Below are 20816 nucleotides of genomic sequence, written 5' to 3'. Positions count from 1 at the left end.
GCGAGACGCCTCTGAGCTTCCTGCTCATCAGCACGATTGTATGGTTCTTTCCTAGCGCCATCAGGAGAGTTACCTGTGAAATCCCAAGTGTAAGGTGTACTCTGTCAGGACAAGGTTCTCCGTTACAAGGTTGTAGCTCTGGGGAAACTTTGGCTCCTGCACAGCTGGGATAAGACAGGTTTCTTTGTCCAAACCTCAAAGAAGTCAGAAGGCACAGTAAACGGCTTGCCACAGGCATCTCTCCTGGTCTCCTGGGGCCCCTGATTCTAGTTCCACTTCCTTACTGCTACCAGCGATATCTTTCTTTTTAAAGTAATATCTTCTTAAAAACAAATCTTATCACATCACCACTCCTTTGTCTAAAAATATCTTTTGGCTCTCACTATCCACAGAAATGCAGTTAAATTTCTTTACTTGATCATGAAATACAAAAAATTAAAAGGAATGATAGATAACTAGATTTTTCAGATGCTACAGAATGGATCACTGTAGCTACCAGGTATTTTGTGTTTTTCTGTATTTAAGATTATTTGCTTTTGAACATGTCTTACTTTTACAACTCTAATAAGAGTTATAAAACTGGGAGGAATTACATTCACTGAAATTAAGCATGATTCATTCTGAGTGGTAGAATTATGAATGATTTCTTTCCACTTCTCTGTAATTGTTGTTTTCTCTAATCTGGTCTCAATCTTCTGCCTCCCCAGACTCATTTCCTGCTGTTCCCATACCCTTCCCTCCTCCCACCTACCCCTTGCTTTAGCCACAATGACCTTCTCACTATTCCTTAGTCAAGCCTCTCCATAGCTTTGTGCCTTTATACTTGTTAGTCCCTCTTATAAAGGGATTCTTTTGCTGCTTTCCTCTCTCAAAGATCAGCTATGAAGACCTCCAACTTCTGTAGAATTTCTTACTCCTTCCTCTGTGTTTCCATAGCTCAGCCCTACACCATATTATGGTTACCTATCAATCTATCTGCCTTCTCCTGGCATTTCTGAATTCATAAAGGATAAGGACTGTGCTTCATTCATTTTTAAAGAAATAATGAATGAATACCCAAGGTTACCAAATTCAGAGAGGTCTCACTAAAGCACAACAACTGAAAGCCACCAGTGTTATTTTGAAAAGCCTGTCCTTGTAAGATTTATAATAGCTCTTCTCTCTGCCTCATCTTCTACGAGGCACCTTTGTGAGAAAGGATAAGGTTGTGAGTGCCTGACACACACACACACACACACACACACACACACACACACACGTTGTGGGAAGCCCAGTACTCCCCTACCTCTCATGTGTACATTTTTTATTTTTCGTTCTTCATCATTCAACTCCTTCAGCGCACAGTAAGTGGGGTTAAAGGTGAGGAGCCGCGAGGACCTAGGTTTGCAAAATGGCTGGCACAGCTTCAGGAGAGCAGCACCCAGGTTGAGAAAGAAGGCATCCGAGGCATACATCTGGAAGAAGATTTCTGGCATCTGGTTGGCCCAGATCTTGGTGCGGCCTGCATTTGCATGCAAACAGTTTCCCAGCCAGGACAGGACGCAATGTCTGGTTTCTGGGGAGAGCTGGAGTAAGTTCTTCAGCATCTGGTAGATCTTTTCATGGAACTGAGCCATGAACTGTTTAACCAGAAAACATAACCACAGAACATTCCAGTTTCACAATCCTAATATTTGTTGCTCCCAAACCTTAGCCACTGTCAATTTCTAAAAATATGCCAATCCTAATCTCTTCCGTACTCTTCCTGTGCCTTATCCCCAGTTCTAATTTAAGCAATTTTCTGGGCACTTACGAGAGATTTCCTGACAAGCTGCCCAACTGCAGGGGGCACTGATGGAGCTTTAGAGTAGGGTCAGTAACCTGTTTCTGCAGAGGGTCAAATGATAAATATTTTTGGCTTTTCATGCCATATGGTCGCTGTAGTAACTATTCAACTCTACCATTGTGGCATGAGGTCAAACCATAACCACACATACACAAATGGGCATGGCTGTGCTCAATCAAACTATTTACAAACTATTTACAAAAGCAGGCAGGATTTGGCTGCTGCTGTAATTTGCAAATCTGGGCTTTAGAGAGTTGTGAGGATGGGAGATGCAAACTACCCCCAATTCAACCATTTACTGCCTCATGTTGGCCAGACTTCTACTATAATGAATGCTAAGAAGCCCAAATAGAGAGGACACAGGAAGGAGGGAGAGGAAAAAAATTAGTTTGTAGGCTGGAGATCAGTCAGAAGATTTAGGAGCTAAAGTTATAAGAAATAGGTCGACGAGGAAAACCAGGGCCAAGAGGAAGAGGAGCAGCAGGTTAGTCTTTAACCCACACGAAGGTTTTTCCTCGACTCTCAGCACACACTAGAGAGGGCTTTTTTTACACGGTTATAGTAGAAAGCCTGCTTTCCAGCGAGCTCAAGCAGCCTCATCTGGCCCTGCTTCCCGAGGAAACGACTTAACCTAAGATAGGGGCTGGGATACACATAAACAGTTCCACCTGATGGATGTTCGCCTCCTGTACTTTGATCTCCTGGGGGCTGGAGCGAGATGGACTCAAGAAATAGCCATGATTTTCCACGACACCCGGAGTCTTTAATAAGCAAGAGATATTTAGGATTACTCCCAGCAAGGTCTTCTGGTACATCTGCCCATTGCTAAGGTCCTTGGGCTGAATGTATTCTACAAAAACCTGTAGGAGAAGAGAAGTCCTACTTACTTGTTTGTATGATGAGATAAACGTGATGGATGAGAGGGCCTCAAGGAGTTAAGTCTACACAACAACCAGCACATCTTTCTCTTATTCAGCAGGTAACGTCCTAGGGCCCTCGGGACAGGGAAGCACACATTACTGAACCTCCAGCTCGGTGCTTACACCTCCGTTACCTTGGCCATGTCCTTCTGCCTGGTGAGGTAGAGCAGGATGTCCAGGTACGCGTACAGCAGCATCTGGCAGAGCTCCAGGTCTTTTATTCGGCCCAACAAAATATCAAACACTGGGGTCATGACCTCTGGAAATGTTCGGACTTCCTCATCCAATAGCAAGGCTTCAATGACCTCTTCCAGAAATTCAGTCACATCTTCAAAATCTAACAGAAGGCAAAGGAGAAAGGAAAGAGACCATAGGAACTTCATGTGCTTTATACCCCGCTTTTTACTCTTCTACTGTCGGTAACTATACTGATATTCAAGGTGTGAACTCGCATCCTTAATTTTTCTGGAACCGCAGTGGCTCCGAGGCTTTCCAATGCACCAGGAAGAGTTTTATATTTGATTCCCCACCGGGTATGTGCCCGCAACCAAGGTACATGTCCCCAACCAGAATCGAACCTGGGACCCCTAGTCTGCAGGCTGACGCTCTATCCACTGAGCCAAACCGGTTAGGGCTGGAAATCAAAATGTAGATGAGCACAGCTCTTGCTTATGTACTCACGGGCTCCCTGGATGGCCTCCAACATCAAATCTACCAGCTGCTCATGGATGTTCTGGTCCACATAGATCTCTGGGGTGAGGAGGACCGTCCGTGTATTGGACACGGTGAGGTTCCTGCACTGCACCGCGAAAGGCAGCAGGTTCTCTGGAACCTTGGTAATCTGGAAACAGCACAGAGAAGAGAGGGAAGAGCCTGGTTAACGCCCTGGAATAGGGGTGCACACAGCAAAGACCGCGTGTTCCAAACAAGGTTGTCCTTGAACATTCATGCGAGTTCATTCTTTAAGGAATCACCCACCTGTTAGAATTCCAATCCTGGAAGTGACACGCATGGCCTACTCTATTATCACACCTCTGTGAAAAGGATTTATCAGACCTTCCTTAAAGGTGTGATGTGTACGAGGTTTGTAGGAAGAATCAGAGGCACTGGTTCACTGGGAAAGGGTGGGTCCCAAGCACAGAAACACTAAAACTTTAGAACACAAAACTAATGGTGCCTCATATCAGCATCCATTACAGGTATACTGCGATGCACATACACTGACATAAAAGACACTGATCTAACTCTTTGGTCATAGCCAAGAGAACAAAACCTGCTCAAGGGAATTATTATCATTGTTACCTCTTCCTTGGCTCTCTGGAAGCAGGAATAAAGGTAACAAAAGGCGTGCTTCTCCCCTGCATCTCGATCGGCAGAGAGATTGATCGTCGGAGAAGAGGTCATGTTGATCAAGTGGTTGCCGGGATCTTGAAGTAGTAAGCGAGCAAAGACAGCCTATTAAGAAAAGACCCAAAAAACAAAAATACTAAACCACTGCAAAGTCAACCCTAGAACATCAAGATGTAAAAGGTAATTCTGACACAGGTTATTGTGAGAATCACAGGATGTAGTGTAAAGGGGAAAATAGTACCCAGTGTCTTATTACTATAGAAGATATTATATATACAACATAATTGTGTATATATAAAGTTATCCTAAATCAAGCTCAAATGTTTAGTATTGCCCCTAGCACAGAATAAGCATTAAAAGAATATTTGTTGAATGGTATAGAGAATCAGCAATTAAACTCATGTGAAATCTACTACACTGTGATTGCTGACCTCACTCAAACTTATATAAAGATAATTTAAATGTACAAAGTTGTCAATGTCTTCCCTACCCAACTTTTATTCCTTTAATGTTAATTAGGCACCTATAAGGTAAAATGCCTGTTTTGATTTTGGGAAAGATACAAAGAAGAAAGAGATGACATTTTAACTGGTCTTAAAGAGTGGGTACATTTGGACATGTGGCCATGCTGGTAAGAAGATACCAACAGAGGAACACCCCAAACCACAAAGAGATGAAGGAGAGCAAAACCGTGGCTGGAGAAAGGTAAGCAGGGCTCAGCTGCACGGCTAGCTTCTGCTGACGGCACACATAAGGAACATGTGAACGCTACCTGCTCAACGTTGTTCATATCAAGCCAGTCTTGATCTTCGAGGTCTACTGCCATTTCTTCCAAATACACACAGCGGCTGGGGATACCATTCCCACTTTTCATGCTCGGGTCACCTGGGAAATGGTTTTAATCTGGTCGGTTAAGGATAATGCTTCTGTTTATAGACAACCCATCTAGACAGCACTTCTCTTGAACTCCAAGTTTGACTCGGGTGATATTAGAATAACCTTGACTTATTAAGCAGCATCTGAAGATTTAAGTCCCCCCGCCCCCCAATTACTGAGCATGGACTTGGTATAAACCTAACACCATGACATTTAAAGAGTAAATCCCAGACATTCGACTAACTTTGGGTTTAACTGCAGAGAAGGCACAGAGTGGAAACATTGTCTCATACCGCTGGAGGACTTCCATCTAAATGCTGAGGTCACCTCTGAGGTAGTAAAGGCAAGCAGCTATACAGCACAGTCAGTATCAAACTTAGAATGAAAGTTCCATCTGTGTCTAAACACTGATTTTAGGTTATGTCAAAGTTTCACTGAAATCCAAGCACCGTGTTCCAGGAGTACAGCAAGTTTGTTTAACTATTAGATACAACAGATTTCTCAGAGCAAGTCCCTAGCCTGAGAGGGAAGAGCAGAGCAACGAACAGACCGGTTGCAAGTGTGTAACTCACTGTTGTCCAGAGTAATGAGGAAGATCCTCTGGATCATGTGATTGATGTTGAGTTGCTCACATATTTCCTGCTGTGAGCGGAATGAGCGGCTAATTTCAGCCACAGAGTAATCAAATTCATCCAGGCTCTCTGACACGCTATTATCCGAGTCATCCGGGCTAGGCTGGAGTTCATCTGCCAAAAACAGAAGCCATAACAGTCACGTTCCTCTCTCTTAAGAGAACCAAGCATAGTCCCCAAAATGATAAATGTAACCAAGAGAAGGATAATTTTGCAGGTAAAACAAGTTAATCAGCTAATCAATGAACATCTCAAGTCAGTCAATATTTTTAAAAAATTGAGATATAACATTTAGTTCCAGGTATATAAGATTTGATATTTGTATGTATTGTGAAATGTTCACCAAAATAAGTCTAGTTAACATATTTCACAATACGTAGTTGGAATATTTTTTTCTTGTGATGAGAACTTTTAAGATCTACTCTGTTAGCAACTTTCAAATATGGAATATAGTATTATTAATTATAGTCACCTGCTATATAATTACAACCTCATAGACTTATTTATAACTGAAAGTTCCCATCTTTGGATACCTTCACTCATTTTGCTCACTTCCCACCCCGCCTGTTCTCTATCTGTGAGCTCTTTTTTATTTCACATACTAGAGGCCCGGTGCACGGATTCATTTGTCCACTGGTAGGGTCCCTCAGCCTGGCCTGCATTCTCTTATCATCTGGGACCCCTTGGGGGATGTCAGACTGCCAGTTTTGGCCTGGTCCCTGCAGGCCAGGCTGAGGGACCACACTGGTACATGAATCTGTGCATCAGGCCTCTAGTATGCATATTAGACCTTTGGTTAATCTCTCCCCGCCCTTCCCCATTCCCCCTTTCTGCTGAGATTCATCAGTCTGTTCCATATTTCCATGCCTGTGCATTGAGCATCTGCCACCTGGTGGTCAGTGTGCATCATAGCTACCAAATGGTCAAACAGTCACTTATGCTTTTATATATATACACTAGAGGTCCGGTGCACAAAATTTGTGCACTCGGGGGGTCCCTCAGCCCAGCCTGCACTCTCACATAGTGCGGGAGCCCTCAGGGGGATGTTCAACTGACAGCTTGTGCCCACTCCTTAGCGCTGCCAGCCGTGAGCTCGGCTTCTGGCTCAGCAGTGCTTCCCCTGTGGGAGCACAGTGACCATGAGGGGGCAGCTCCTGCATTGAGCATCTGCCCCCTGGTGGTCAGTGCTTGTCATAGCAACCGATCGTTCCACCATTTGGTTGATTTGCATATTAGCCTTCTATTATATAGGAAACTAGTGGCCCGGTGCATGAAATTCATGCACAGGGGGAGGGGGTGTCCCTCAGCCCAGCCTGCACCCTCTCCAATCTTGGACCCTTCGGGGGATGCCCGACTGCCTGTGGGATCAGGCCTAAACCGGCAGTCAGACATCCTAACCGCTTCTGCCAGCCAGCCTGATCACCCCCAAGGCTTTTATTAGTATAGATAGATATAACCCTTCACAGAAAATTTCACTAACCCTGCTTTACAATAAGGGCTTGACGATTGAATCACTGGGGCCAGACACCAGGATTTCCTTTCTTTGAATAGTAGAGGGAATAATTATCTTGTCTTTAAGTTGCCCTGAACTTCAAATGAGATAATGACTTAGAAAAGTATAAAAGCATCACATAAAGACAACTGTCTTTTTCATGTACTGAAAAGACAATAAAGTGGTAAAATGAAAAACACTATTTTTATTCTCTCTCTTCCTTCCTTTATAGCCTTTATTTAAACTTTGAAATTTAGAAAAATTTCGCTCCTAGTTTCATTTCTTTACATTCAATATTTATTTTGTATTAGTTTCAGGTTTTATATTAGTTACAGAATAGTGGTTACCAACCGTGGGCAAACTACGGCCCGCGGGCCGGATCCAGCCCGTTTGAAATGAATAAAACTAAAAAAAAAAAGACCATACCCTTTTATGTAATGATGTTTACTTTGAATTTATATTAGTTCACACAAACACTCCATCCATGCTTTTGTTCCGGCCCTCCGGTCCAGTTTAAGAACCCATTGTGGCCCTCGAGTCAAAAAGTTTGCCCACCCCTGGGTTAGACAATCATATATTTTACAAAGTGCTCCCTGATATTTCCAGTACCACCTGGCATCATACCGTCATTACAACACTGTTGACTATATTCCCTATTTAAGTGACAATAGGTTTACAGGCTCCTTCCAATCTTTCTTTTGTGTTGCTCGACCTTCCTTTTCTTTCTCACCTCTTCCCTCATTTTCTTTATATAGGATTTCAATTGGCCCTCAAAGCTCAGTGAAGGCACTGGGACACGCTTAATCCATTTTACAGACCAGGAAACTGAGGCCAATTCTAGTTGGCTGCGGAACTGGACTCAGCGCGCAGGGAGCCCTCACAGCCATGCTCTCCACCTTTCCTAAGGGACAGCCGAAGGGCAAACAGAACAAACCTCCCCGTGAGGCTTCCAAGCCTCATTCTCAAACACCTCTTCATCATGGATGCTTCACATTCTTTCCTTCCCCCCTCCCTGCCCTCATTCTTTACTGCGCCCCCTTCTGGGGAGCAGGTGGTAGGCTCTGCACTCACCATGCAGGCGCGTGCTGCCGTGGGGGCTGGCGGAGCAGGTTGGGGTGGGTGTGGGCTTGCTTTTGGGCCAAGGAGGGAGCAGGAGTCTAAGCCTCTCAAGTGCACAGGCCGTGGAGAGGCCCGGCTAGTGCCGGGAGCTTTGCCGAACCGCCACAGTGGGGTACCCAGCAGTGCAGCACCCCTCCACCGAGGTGGCACTGCCCCTCAACCCCCGCCTCAGGGCTGCGGGTCCGCGCCCCTCTGCCCGGGGGTCCTTCCATGTCAGCAGTCATTGCCTCGTTTCCTGCCAGGCCATGCCGCATCTTGGGGCCACTGCAGAACCTCGCTCTCCACGGGCGAGGCAGACCCCCGCCCACCAGCCCCCTCTGGTGCACCCTTCCTCGGCGCCACTCTGTGCCCCTTGGGCCGCCCGCCTCCTGGCCGGCTGCTTCGCCAAAGCTTCTTCTTCCTTCAGGCGCTCTCCTCAGACCCCCTGGCGGCCCCACCCCTCCGTGGCTCCCTGTAGCTCCCGTCCCACTCGCCTCTCCCAGGGCACCCACCTGTCAGGATACTGGCAGGGCGCCCTGCTGAGGGCAGCGCGGTCCTGAGGCAGGGGGTGGGGGTGTGGGGAGCAGCTCCAGGAAAGTTTAGTAAACCCCAGGTCGGTGTTGGGATTTGGCTGTGGGCCATGGGCGAGTCTGCCTGGGTGGGACGAAATCACGCCTAGACCTGGAGTGCTGCCCTGTAGCCACGCCGACCCTGTGAAGAGTCGTGATGTGACACTGTCCTAGACAAATTTGCATATTCCTTCATTTGATATATATATAGACTAGAGGCCCAGTGCACAAAAATTTGTGTACTCGGGGGGGAGGGGGTCCCTCGGCCCGGCCTGTGCCCTCTCACAGTCTGGGACCCCTTGGGGGATGACCACCTGCTGGCTTAGGCCCACTCCCCGGGGGATTGGGCCTAAGCTGGCAGTCAGACATCCCTCTGGCAGCCCGGGAGCCCTCGGGGGATGTCCACTTGCCAGGGGGAGCAGGCCTAAGCGGCAGTCGGACATCCTTATCTGCTGAGGAGGCGGGAGAGGCTCCCACCACCACCACTATACTGGCAGCCGTCAGTCTGCCTTGTGGCTGAGCAGACCTCCCCCTGTGGGAGTGCACTGACCACCAGGGGGCAGCTCCTGCATTGAGCGTCTGGTCAATGGTGGTCTGCATGTGTCATAATGACCAGTCATTCCCAGTCGTTCTGCTGTTAGGGTCAATTTGCATATTACCCTTTTATTATATAGGATAGAAGCCTGGTGCACAGGTGGGGGCCGGCTGGTTTGCCCTGAAGGGTGTCCCGGATCAGGGTGGGGGTCCCGCTGGGGTGCCTGGCCAGCCTGGGTGAGAGGCTGATGGCTGTTTGCAGCTGGTCACATCCTCTTCAGGGTGGGGGTCCCCACTGGGGTGCCTGGCCAGCCTGCGTGAGGGGCTGATGGCTGTTTGCAGGCTGGTCACACCCCCTTTAGGGTGGGGGTCCCCACTGGGGTGCCTGGACAGCCTGGGTGAGGGGTTGATGGCTGTTTGCAGGCTGGTCAAGCCCCGCCCAGTGGGGACCCTCATCCCATGGAGGTTTGGCCAGCCTGGGTGAGGGGTTGATGGCTGTTTTCAGGCTGGCCACATCCCCTTTAGGGTCCCCACTTAGGGGTCCCCACTGGGGTGCCTGGCCAGTCTGGGTGAGGGGCTGAGGGCCGTTTTCAGGCTGGCCAAGCCCCCCCCCCCCCCCCCCCCCCCCGCGACAGAAATTCCCAGCCTCTCTTTTTTTCTTCTTTTCTTCTGGGATTTATTTACCTTCTATAATTGAAACTTTGTTGCCTTGAGTGGAGCTCAGAGTGGGCCGTGGCAGGCAGGAAGCTTGGCTTCCTCCATCACTGGGGCAACCAAGCCTCCTGCTTGCTCCAGCTCTGTGGCTGCCGGCTGTTATCTTGGTTGGGTTAATTTGCATATAGTCGCTCTGATTGGCTGGCGGGCGTGGCTTAAAGCATAGCAAAGGTATGGTCAATTTGCATGTTTGTCTTTTATTAGTGCAGATAGACTAGAGGCCCAGTGCATGAAATTCGTGCATGGGGGGCGGGTCCTTCAGCCTGGCCTGGGCCCTCCCGCCACTGCCGCTGTGCTCACCAGCCATGAGCCTGGCTTCTGGCTGAGCAGTGCTCCCCCTGTGGGAGTGCACTGACCACCAGGGGGCAGCTCCTGCATTGAGTATCTGCCCCCTGGAGGTCAGTGTGTGTCATAGTGACCAGTCGTTCTGCTGACAGGCTGAAACCGGCTCTCTGACATCCCCTGAGGGGTCCCAGATTGTGAGAGGGTGCAGGCCAGGCTGAGGGACCCTACTGGTGCATGACTGGAGCCAGGGAGTGATGTGGGTGGTTGGCCAGTTGGGGAGGGACTGTGGCAGGGCTCCAGGGCGTGTCTGGCCTGTCTTGCTCAGTCCCAATCAGCCAGACCCCAGCAGCAAGCTAACCTACTAGTCAGAGTGTCTGCCCCATGGTGGTCAGTACACATCATATCGACTGGCTGACCAGTCAACTGTCTGCCCCGTGGTGGTTAGTGCACATCATAGCGAGCAATTGAGCGGCCTTAGCATATCATTAGCATATTACTCTTTGATTGGTTTAACGGCCAATTGGATGACCGGACACTTAGCATGCTAGGCTTTTATTATATAGGAGGACTAGAGGCCTGGTGCATTAAAATTCATGCACTGGAGGAGGGGTCCCTCTGCCCAGCCTGCCCCCTCTCACAGTCCAAGAGTCCTCAGGGGCAGGTGACCCAGCGATCAGGGGAAGGCGATGCTCCATCACACCTCTGCTGCTGCTACTGGTGGCAGCGCAAACCTCGGCCGGCTCTGGTTACCTGAGCCTAGGGCAGCCCTGGATGGCTGGGCAGCCGTCACCTGAGGCTTGCCTGTGCCTTGGGCCGGCCCTGGGTGGCTGGGGGGCTGAGAGGACTGGGGGGCTCTGGAGGCAGGCGTGTGGAGTGGCCGGGCCTGCCTGGGGGCAGGCCCAGCCTTGCCACGTGCCTGCCACCCCGGTGGGGCTGAGGGGACTGGGCGCCGCCATCTTTGAGGGCGGGTCAGTCAATTAGCATATTCCCTCCTTATTGGCTATGGCTGCCGCCATCTTTGCGACGGCGTGAGGGTCAATTAGCATATTCCCTCTTTATTAGATAGGATAAGTGAGATCATACAGAATTTGTCTTTCTCTGTCTGACGTATTTCACTTAACATAATACCCTCAAGGTCCATCCATATTGTCACAAATGGCAAGATTTTCTTCTTCTTTTTTTTTTTTTTAAAAAAAAAATACTGTATTGATTTTTTTACAGAGGAGAAGGGAGAGGAATAGAGAGTTAGAAACATCGATGAGAGAGACACCAATCAGCTGCCTCCTGCACACCCCCTACTGGGGATGTGCCCGCAATCAAGGTACATGCCCTTGACCGGAATCGAACCTGGGACCCTTCACAGGCTGACGCTCTATCTACTGAGCCACAGCGGTTAGGGCAAGATTTTATTCTTTTTATTGCTGAAGAATATTCCATTATATGTATATGTCACGTTTTTTTTTTTATCTGTACTCTGTGACAGTTCTAGTTTTAATTTTTTTTGAGGAACCTTCATACTGTTTTCCATAGTGGCTGTACCAATTTACATTCCCACCAACAGTGCACCAGGGCTCCCTTTTCTCCACAGCTTCACCAACACTTGTTATTTCTTGTCTTTTTGATAATGGCCATTCTAGCAAATGTGAGGTGGTGTCTCACTGTGGTTTCAATGTCACTTCCAGTGATTAGTGATATTGATTGCCTTTTCACGTGCCTGCTGGTCATCTGTACGTCCTTTTTGGAAGATGGTCTCTTCAGACCATCTGCCTATTTTTAAATTGGATTGTTTGTTGCTTTATTTTTTGTTTTGCTGTTAAGTTGTATTAGGCAATATCTTAAGTTCAGATTCTGAAATCCTGGCTAAGTCCTACCACCTTTTGCAAATCAAAAGTTTCATTCTTTCTACTCATAATTAATTGTACACCACAGTGCTAAAATTAGCAACATGATTTTCTCTATAGAATCCTAGGGAAAATTTTTTATCCTAGGGATAAAAAAATTATCTACTAGATCAATGTGCCTTTAATTATTTTAAATGTTTGTTTTTTTTCTGGATTTTAAGAGAACATATTTTTTTCTTCATTTTTTAGTAATACATTTTATTAAATATCTACATGCCACAAAATTATTTCATTGTAAATTACCCACGAAATGCAAAACCACTTAACTGGCTCTCTCCACCTAAGTTTGGTTGAGGAACTCTTATAGGGAAACAGAAGGAATGTAATAAGTACTCACCACACGGAACAGGTTTGAGAACAAGAATCTCTCACTCTGAAGACTGTTTTAGACCTTGTTCATAGATGTCTTCAAGATGAATACTTTAAAAATAAATTTATGTAATTCATATAATTATTCAGACTTGTTTGGTGATGCCTGTTTCAGAAGGCTTGTGAGGAATCATGGAGAAGCAACCACTTCAATGCTACTGAGTGCCTTTTCTTTAAGGTGTCCTCCCACACCGTGGTTCTCACACTTCAGCACACATCAGCATTCCCGGGGCGCAGGGGAGGCTTGTGGGCCCACTTGCAGAGTTTCTGACAAATTTCTAGGTGATGTTGATGGTGTTGGTTTGGACAAAACACTTTAAGAATCACTGCTTTAAGATATATTTTCAGAATTCAAACTAATAAGCAATGCCCATAGGCCTTTGCTTTTACTAGTAGTAAATAAATAAAAGAACATTTATATTTGGCTCCATCAAACTTTACATTTTCAGACTTTTGGCATATCCTACTTGAACTAAATAGATAATTTTTTCATCTTGGCTCATAATAATTCCCATGAGTTCAAAAGACAGAACCACAGGATAGTCCAGTATTGGACAACCTGTGACTGCGTGAAAACATTTACTTACACAATATACAGTAACTTCAGGGTACAGGGCTCTTGATCCTGTCTCGTCCACATCTCTTCCCTTTAGGAAACCCAGTACAAAATAATGAGAATGAGAACACGACCTATCATGCATGTAGACACAAATGTCACAGTGCACAGCCATACTGAAGGCAGACTCAGGAACTTTGCCAAGCAGCAGTAATTCTCTACAAAACATACCTGTCCGTCCTCATCTCTAATCACTACTGTAATGAGAGGAACCCTTGGTGACCTGTTGGAATGGACACCTTAACGACAGGACCAAATCCTGTGCGGAAGGCTTCAGTAAGGAAATCTTGTGTCTGTTGACTTGGGTCTGATTACAGTTTAATGATTTCATCAGATCAGAATCTTTGGGATAGTCACAGTGGGAGCTTCCTGCATCCCCAAAAGCAAATAACTAGGAGACAGGGCGACCTGTAGGCCTCCTTTGTCATATCCAACTTGGAAAACGCTTCACGGAGCCCCAGACTGAGGACAATTTTATTACTGACATTGGTGCTGCAGAAATCAAGCCCCTGTGGCCTCAGGCTTCTGAGTACTGACCTCACGAACTGTCACCACTCTTCTTCCAGAAATAGCAGCAGCAAAGGGTGACCAGACCGCGGTACACATCCGAAATGCAGTTAAATTCCTGGCACAGGACTTGACTCAAATACAGGTAAGCCGTCTAACAGGGCGGCTAATTTGAAAAGTAACAGGCTCCTCCTGAACCTTAAACTCTTGAAATGTTCCAGCCCGAATGAAAGCATTTGTTTGCAGGCACTTGGCGTTTCTCACTGCGACCTTGATTCCATTTTCAGCAGTGAAGCGCTTGGCATGTTCTTGGACACGTGGCCTCAGGACTGTGGCGGTCCCGAACGTTGTCGAGGCTGGCCACCGGGCTGTAGTCACTCACCTGGAAACTGCTGGTTTGTGAGGGGCCCCGTCCACCACGTGAGGGATGCCCCTGGGGCAACACCTGCTCCCGGGGACCACAAGGCACCTTTGTGTGGGGCTGGAGGCCTGAGAGCCTTTCCCAGCCAGCGCACGTTTGTTTTAACAGTTCCAAACTGTACAGGAAAATATACTGTAAATATGGCCAAACCACAGTTCTTTATTTTTTTAAAATATATTTTTATTTATTTCAGAGAGGAAGGGAAAGGGAGAGAGAGATAGAAACATCAATGATGAGAGAGAATCATTGATCGCCTGCCTCCTGCATACCCCTCACTGGGGATCGAGCCCACAAGCCAGGCATGTGCCCTTGACTGGAATCGAACCTGGGACCCTTCAGTCTGAAGGCTGACGCTCCATCCACTGAGCCAAATTGGCTGCAGTGGTCGGCAAACTCATTAGTCAAAAGAGCCAAATATCAATACAACGATTGAAATTGCTTTTGAAAGCCAAATTTTTTAAACTTAAACTACATAGGTAGGTACACTGTTATTAACTTAATTAGGGTACTCCTAAGGCTTAGGAAGAGCCACACTCAAGGGGCCAAAGAGCCGCAGTTTGCCAACCATGGGGCTAGGGCCATACCTCTGTTCTTGAACATTTCTCATCGCCAACAATTCAGTTTTTGACCAAGTTCACAGAAAATATGTCTCAGCTGAGGAACAAAACTTTGATTGTCTACCTGACAACCCTTTCCTGCAGATACCTCAGCATGACATGGTTTCTCAGGCTGCAGACAAAGGAGAGGAGGCAGTTTCCCTGCTAAATGGCATTGTTAACATCGCAGGAGATTGTGCTTGAATTTTTTTTTTTTTCTTGCTTTTGTTGCTGGTGCAATGGATTAGGACAATTTTAAAACATAAAGAGGCCATCAAGAATGTTAATGGGGGGGTGGGGGGCAAAGGGGGGATAAGGACACATATGTAATACCTTAATCAACAAAGGAAAAAAAAGAATGCTAATGTTGCTAAGAGTGTGAAAGAAACAATGACCGCAGGCAACGGAAGAGGTAGAAAACTGTTGCTGATTTGGATAAATGAAAAGCAGCGAGCCGTGACTGCGCTCTGGAAGCAGCGATACATGAAAAAGCGCAGATGTGAGATGCTGTGTGCTGACTTCCTGAAAGAAACCCCTGGACTGAGTACTGAAAGCGACTTGTTTAAGGCTGGGAAGGGGTGGCTCAATACATTTAAAAAGTTTTTGTTCACAGATTAAATAGTATATTAGACATGTACTGTCTATAAAAAAGGTTAAAACAGGGAATCATTTGGGGGTCTGGAACGGATTAATTCAATTTACATTTTTTCTAATGGGAAAAAAATGATTCGGTTTTTGAGCAAATTGCTTCTTGAACAGCTTTCCAGAATGAATTAAGGAGAACCAAGGTTCCACTGTAATATTTTCTGAACCAGTTCCCTATGGACAACCCTTTAACTCAGCAAAGTTTTCCATATTTTCCCCTATGCTGGTGCTATCATTCATTAGTGTGATTTTTAGTTTTTATAAAAAATGGAATCATATTGTATACATTGCTTTTCAGCTTGCTTTTTACACGTAATCAGCACCAACACCTTTCTCTGTTAAATTACTTATAGGCCAACCTCCTTCATTGTATTGCATTATATGTACAACTGTGATTTATGTAGCTGCTTCTCAACTGATGAACACTGGACTGTTACCAATTTTGCATGATTTCAAACAATACTACACAGAATATAACTTACTCTTTTTGTGCACTAGTATTTCTGCAGGCTAAATTTGTAGAAGTAGAATTGCTGGATTAAGGAACTTGAACATTTAAAAGTTAACATATACTACTAAATTACCCCAGAAATACTGCTCTGATTTACATGCTCAACAAGAATATTTTCATAGATGTCACAGGTAAAAAGAAACTATAACTATCTAATTTTTTTTAAAAAATATATTTCTTTATTGGTTTCAGAGAGGAAGGGAGAAGGAGAGAGAGATAGAAACATCAATGATGAGAGAGAATCATTGATCGCCTGCCTCCTGCACACCCCAACTGGGGATTGAGCCCGCAACCCAGGCATGTGCCCTTGGCCGGAATCGAACCTGGGACCCTTCAGTCCGCAGGCTGACGCTCTATCCACTGAGCCAAGCCGGCTAGGGCTCTAATTGTTTTTAATGGGCATTTCTCTAAATACTAGTGAGACTGATTTTTAAAATCTTCGTTATTGTATCTATATTGCTTGCTCATATCTTTTGTTCTTTCTAATTTGTTACCTTTTTCTTATTGATTAATCTGTTTACTTCTTTTAAAAAAAATATTTATTGATTTCAGAGAGGAAGGGAGAGGGAGATAGAAACATCAATGATGAGAGAGAATCATTGATCAGCTGCCTCCTGCACGCCCCCTACTGGGCATTGAGCTCACAACCCGGGCATGTGCCCTTGGCCGGAATCGAACCTGGGACCCTTTAGTCCGCAGGCCGACGCTCTATCCACTGAGCCAAACCAGCTAGGGCTGTTTACTTCTTTATAAAGCAACTTAAAAGACTGCCTCGAGAATGGCACTGGCGGTCAATGAATTTAAAAGTAGCATTGTTCACTCAACGCCACCCAGGAGTCTGCATGTCATTGACAAAATGGTTACTTAGAAAGTCCATTGAAAAGTCTCAGAAGAGTGGCTTCACTGTGGTGAGTTTAGTAAAAGTGAAGCTCAGCTGGGCCGGTGTGGCTCAGTTGAGTGTCGACCTATGAACCAGGAGGTTATGGTTCAATTCCTGGTCAGGGCACACGCCTGGATTGCAGGTTTGATCCCCAGAGTGGGGCATGCAGGAAGCAGCCGATCAATGATTCTCTCTCATCATTGATGTTTTATCTCTCTCTCTCGCCCTCTCTCTTCCTCTCTGAATCAAAAATAAATAAATGATGAATAAATAAATCCTATATAAGAAAAGCCTATTATGCTAAGAGTCTGGTCGTCTGTTCAACCAAAGCGTAATATGCTAATGATATGTTAAGGCCGTTCAACCACTCGCTATGATGTGCACTGACCACCAGGGGGCAGACGCTCTGACTGCTAGGTTAGCTTGCTGCTGGGGTCCGGCTGATCGGCACTGAGTAAGATGGACCAGACATGCTCTGGAGCCCCCCCGTGATCCCTCTCCAGCTGGCCAACCTCCCGCATCCCTCCCTGACCCTGATTGTCCACCAGTGGGGTCTCTCTGCCTGGCCAGCACCCTCTCACAATCTAGGACCCCTAGGGGGATGTCGGAGAGCCAGTTTCGGCCCAATCCCACAGGCCAGGCCGAGGGACCCCACTGGTGCACGAATTTGTGCTCTGAGCCTCTAGTAAATAAATAAAAGTGAAGCTCAATATATGAGGCAAAGGTTTGGGCAGAGTGCTCACGGGGCTGGTGGAATAGGTTAGATGTGGTGGCCTGATAAACTCAGTGTAAACAAACTAAGACAATGAGGTGCCAGAATAGTAACAAAAGGGCATGCACCTGATTTGTCCCCACTGCCTGGTGCCCACAACGCTCCCCGCTCGAGCCAGCCTATGTCCGTTTACAGTCAGAGGACACGCCCATCCCTCTGCTTATATACTGTTAAGTTCTCTGAACTCCCAAGAGTAACAGGAGCTAAGACCTACTTAGCAAAATTTCCCTCAACCACATACTCACAATTTTTTTTCTCATTTCCTTATTTTTTCCTGTTCCTCACTCTCCTTTCTCACCTACTACCTCCTAATGAAGGTTTCTCATTCTAAGCCCATATCCTATGATTCTGGGAGAGGTTTCAGAGGCTGAGACCCAGACTGGCCTCTTTCTAGCACACGAAATGTCAGCAGTTAAGATGCACTGCCTGCTATTTCTCTCCTGGTCTCTCTGGGAACAAGTGGTTATAAACACACACACAAAGGTCAGCATTACATTTATATCTCCCTTGCTTTGGCCACCTCCTCCCTCCTGTCTACTATGCATCCGTCTTCCCTTACCTCTTTCCTATTCAATCCTAATCAGAGAGCACGGCTACAACCCAGCTACATATCCAAACACTTCTGAAGTAAGCAAAATAAAGGGAAATATAAACATTTCTCCTTTCCTAAAAAGAAAAACACTATAATTCTTCTGTGGTAACAGAGGGGAGTAATTTCTGGCTTGAAAGACTGTGACACTACACTCTCTGAAGACTGATAAGTCTGGAAACACATCCTGATCCTTCTGGTCTGTCTCCTTACAAGCAGAAGCGAGGCTTCATCTTAATTTTGGTTCCAGATGAGCAAACTGTTTTCTGCCCAGTGAGCTACTATCCTGATTTTTCTCCCATGAAGGCTACGGATCCTGTTTTCTGGGGATCTGTTCTCACAGCAAGAAGCTACAACAGTGACCACTCCATGGTGTGGAAGAAGCATTTCACTGGAGACAGACTCTGAAGTACTGGGCTTGAGAACAAATCTCATTTACTTGTCGGGAGGCCAAAAACTTTTGTAATATTTCTGTTTACACATCTGCTTTCTATAGTTGTGATTTGCTTTCCATATCTCTACCTAAAAGTTCAGTTTCTATGTTAAAGAGATTTCTTTAACTATCTTTTACCAGACAATTTAAAAAATAAAACAACTTGACGTCTGCGGTCCTGATTAGCATCTGTTACTACAAAATCATCTTTTTCTGCAGGGGCAGGACAGGGAGGAAAGGACCCCATAAGAAAACAAATCAAAGTGAACAATCCTACGGACCCCAACTTATGCCCTAAACGAACAAACAAAAGCAACTCCGCCCCAAACTTAACTTCCAATGGCAACGAAGGACCCACAGACACTGAATGTGGGAAGACCCGCTCCAGGTCACCTCAGCTGCTGCTGTCGGCTCCTCCACTTACCAGATTGCTGCTTCAGCTGCTCCTTTTGGATCGCTGCAAACTGCTTGGCATCAGCCAGAGAGCCAAAAAGAGCAGCAAAGGGGTTACTTGAGATGTTGTTGTTATTCTCCTGGTCTGTCATTTCACTTTAAAGTGTCCTCCATGCAGACCTGGGGGGAAGGGCTATAGAAAGGAGAGGTGTTAGACACAGAAGGCCAGATAACAGTTGTAATATGCCCACAGCTGTTTCTTTTCCCATTTCTCAAATACAACACAGTTCAAAAGGTTTTGGATAAGACTATAAAATTATTGTTTCAAGATTCAAGATATTTTGGCAAAATGGTTACAAATCTACCAATTAGACAAGTTGGCCTCCTTTAGGTGTAGCTAAAGTAAACAAACACACACCTTGCAAAATGTTCAACTGGAATGCATTTATCTAATGACATGCTTCCATTTGTTCTTTCAAAAATAGGTAAAGTAGAAAGAAAAAGAGGGCACTCACCTATTAATTGTAAACAATAATGTGAGATTTAAAAGTAATTCCACAAAGCCCTGGCCAGTGTTGCGCAGTGGATAGAGCGCCAGCCCTCACACTGACGGGTCTCGGGTTCAATTTGCATTCACCGCACATACCTGGGTTGCAGGTTCGATCCCCAGCCTGGGTAGGGGCGCCTTAGGGAGGCAACCAATTGATGTGTCTCTCTCACATTGATCTCTCTCTCTCTCTCCCATCCCTTCCTCCCTTCCACTTTCTCTGAAAATCAATGGAAAAATATCCTTGGGTGAGGATTGAAAAGAAAAGAAAAGAAAAGAAAAAAAAATATCACAAAAACTACAGATTAAATCTCTAGGCTGGCCAACCAGTTTTCAGTTACCATGAGCATAAGGTGGCACTTGCTCAGGCTACTGTGACTTTATTTAGTGGAGCTGGAATTCCTCAGTTACATATAAACTACATGTAAGGCTATCTAAATTAAGACATGGAAATCAGGATAGAAACCAGATTAGCAGCATGTTGTGGGTTTTAAAACAAACACACACACACACACATGTACACACACACACATTTATCTCTACCCCTAGGCTTAAAACTACTGATATTTCTTCCACTAAAAACTAAATGATCTTTGATTAATCATACAGTGGGGCCTTGACTTACGAGTTTAATTCGTTCCGTGACGGAGCTCGTAACTCAAATTACTTGTATGTCAAATCAAAAAGTGAATGAGTGAGACACGTGATGCTGGGCTGATGTTGTGGCGTTCACTGTGACGTTCGCTGCACCAACTAGCAGTGGGGTATCTGAAGCTGGCTCGGAACCCGAATTTTAGCTCGCAACTCAAAGCAAAAAATCGGCCGAGAGATGGCTCGTATCTCAAAAAACTCGTTAGTCAGGACACTCGTAAGTCAAGGCCCCACTGTGTGTGTGTGTGTATAACATAGTTAATCCTCATGGAGGATATTTTTCCATTCATTTTTAGAGTGAGTGGAAGGGAAGTGGGGGGAGGGGGAGAAACATCGACTGATAGCCTCCTGAAAGTGCCCTACTGGGGCTGGGGATTGAACCTGCAACCCAGGTATGTGCCCTTGAACGGGAATCGAACCCAAGACCCTTTGGTGCGAGGGCTGACGCTCTATCCACTGAGAACACTGGCCAGGGCTGATTAATTCTATATTTAACTTTTACTGTTTGTCTAATGGTTTATAATACTGAAGGCACACAAATTCCTAAGGTGTGTAAGTAGCAGACGGATGCCTCACAGGTATTTGTGGCCCCACTCTTCTGATGACATTTCTGCCTCAAGCCCCAGGGCACTTAGAGGCACAGCAGGATGAGCAGAGCCCCCTGAGGGGCTTTCTCCTGTTTCTGACAAT

At 46.0% G+C, this 20816-nt stretch overlaps 1 protein-coding gene and 1 pseudogene across 1 annotated transcript in view; both read right to left on the bottom strand.

Moving 5' to 3' along the window:
• Positions 1 to 20816, bottom strand: part of UBE4A (ubiquitination factor E4A) — a 55895-nt gene that overhangs the window by 28043 nt on the left and 7036 nt on the right. The window contains exons 2-10 of the mRNA XM_070426169.1: positions 18960 to 19121; positions 5544 to 5717; positions 4868 to 4980; positions 4048 to 4200; positions 3427 to 3586; positions 2880 to 3082; positions 2494 to 2685; positions 1286 to 1619; positions 74 to 194 (exon numbers count right to left, since the gene is read on the bottom strand). Of these exons, the coding sequence (XP_070282270.1) occupies positions 74 to 194; positions 1286 to 1619; positions 2494 to 2685; positions 2880 to 3082; positions 3427 to 3586; positions 4048 to 4200; positions 4868 to 4980; positions 5544 to 5717; positions 18960 to 19080 (1571 nt within the window). The 5' untranslated portion in view covers positions 19081 to 19121. The remainder of the gene's footprint in view (positions 1 to 73; positions 195 to 1285; positions 1620 to 2493; positions 2686 to 2879; positions 3083 to 3426; positions 3587 to 4047; positions 4201 to 4867; positions 4981 to 5543; positions 5718 to 18959; positions 19122 to 20816) is intronic.
• LOC139017647 (cell cycle checkpoint protein RAD1 pseudogene) lies at positions 12999 to 14716 on the bottom strand (annotated as a pseudogene).

This window comes from Myotis yumanensis, unplaced genomic scaffold (genome assembly GCF_028538775.1).
Source record: "Myotis yumanensis isolate MYYU_CA2020_CCGP unplaced genomic scaffold, mMyoYum1.0.hap1 SCAF_10, whole genome shotgun sequence".
Lineage (NCBI taxonomy): Eukaryota > Metazoa > Chordata > Mammalia > Chiroptera > Vespertilionidae > Myotis > Myotis yumanensis.
This window is presented reverse-complemented; position numbering and strand designations above follow the sequence as displayed.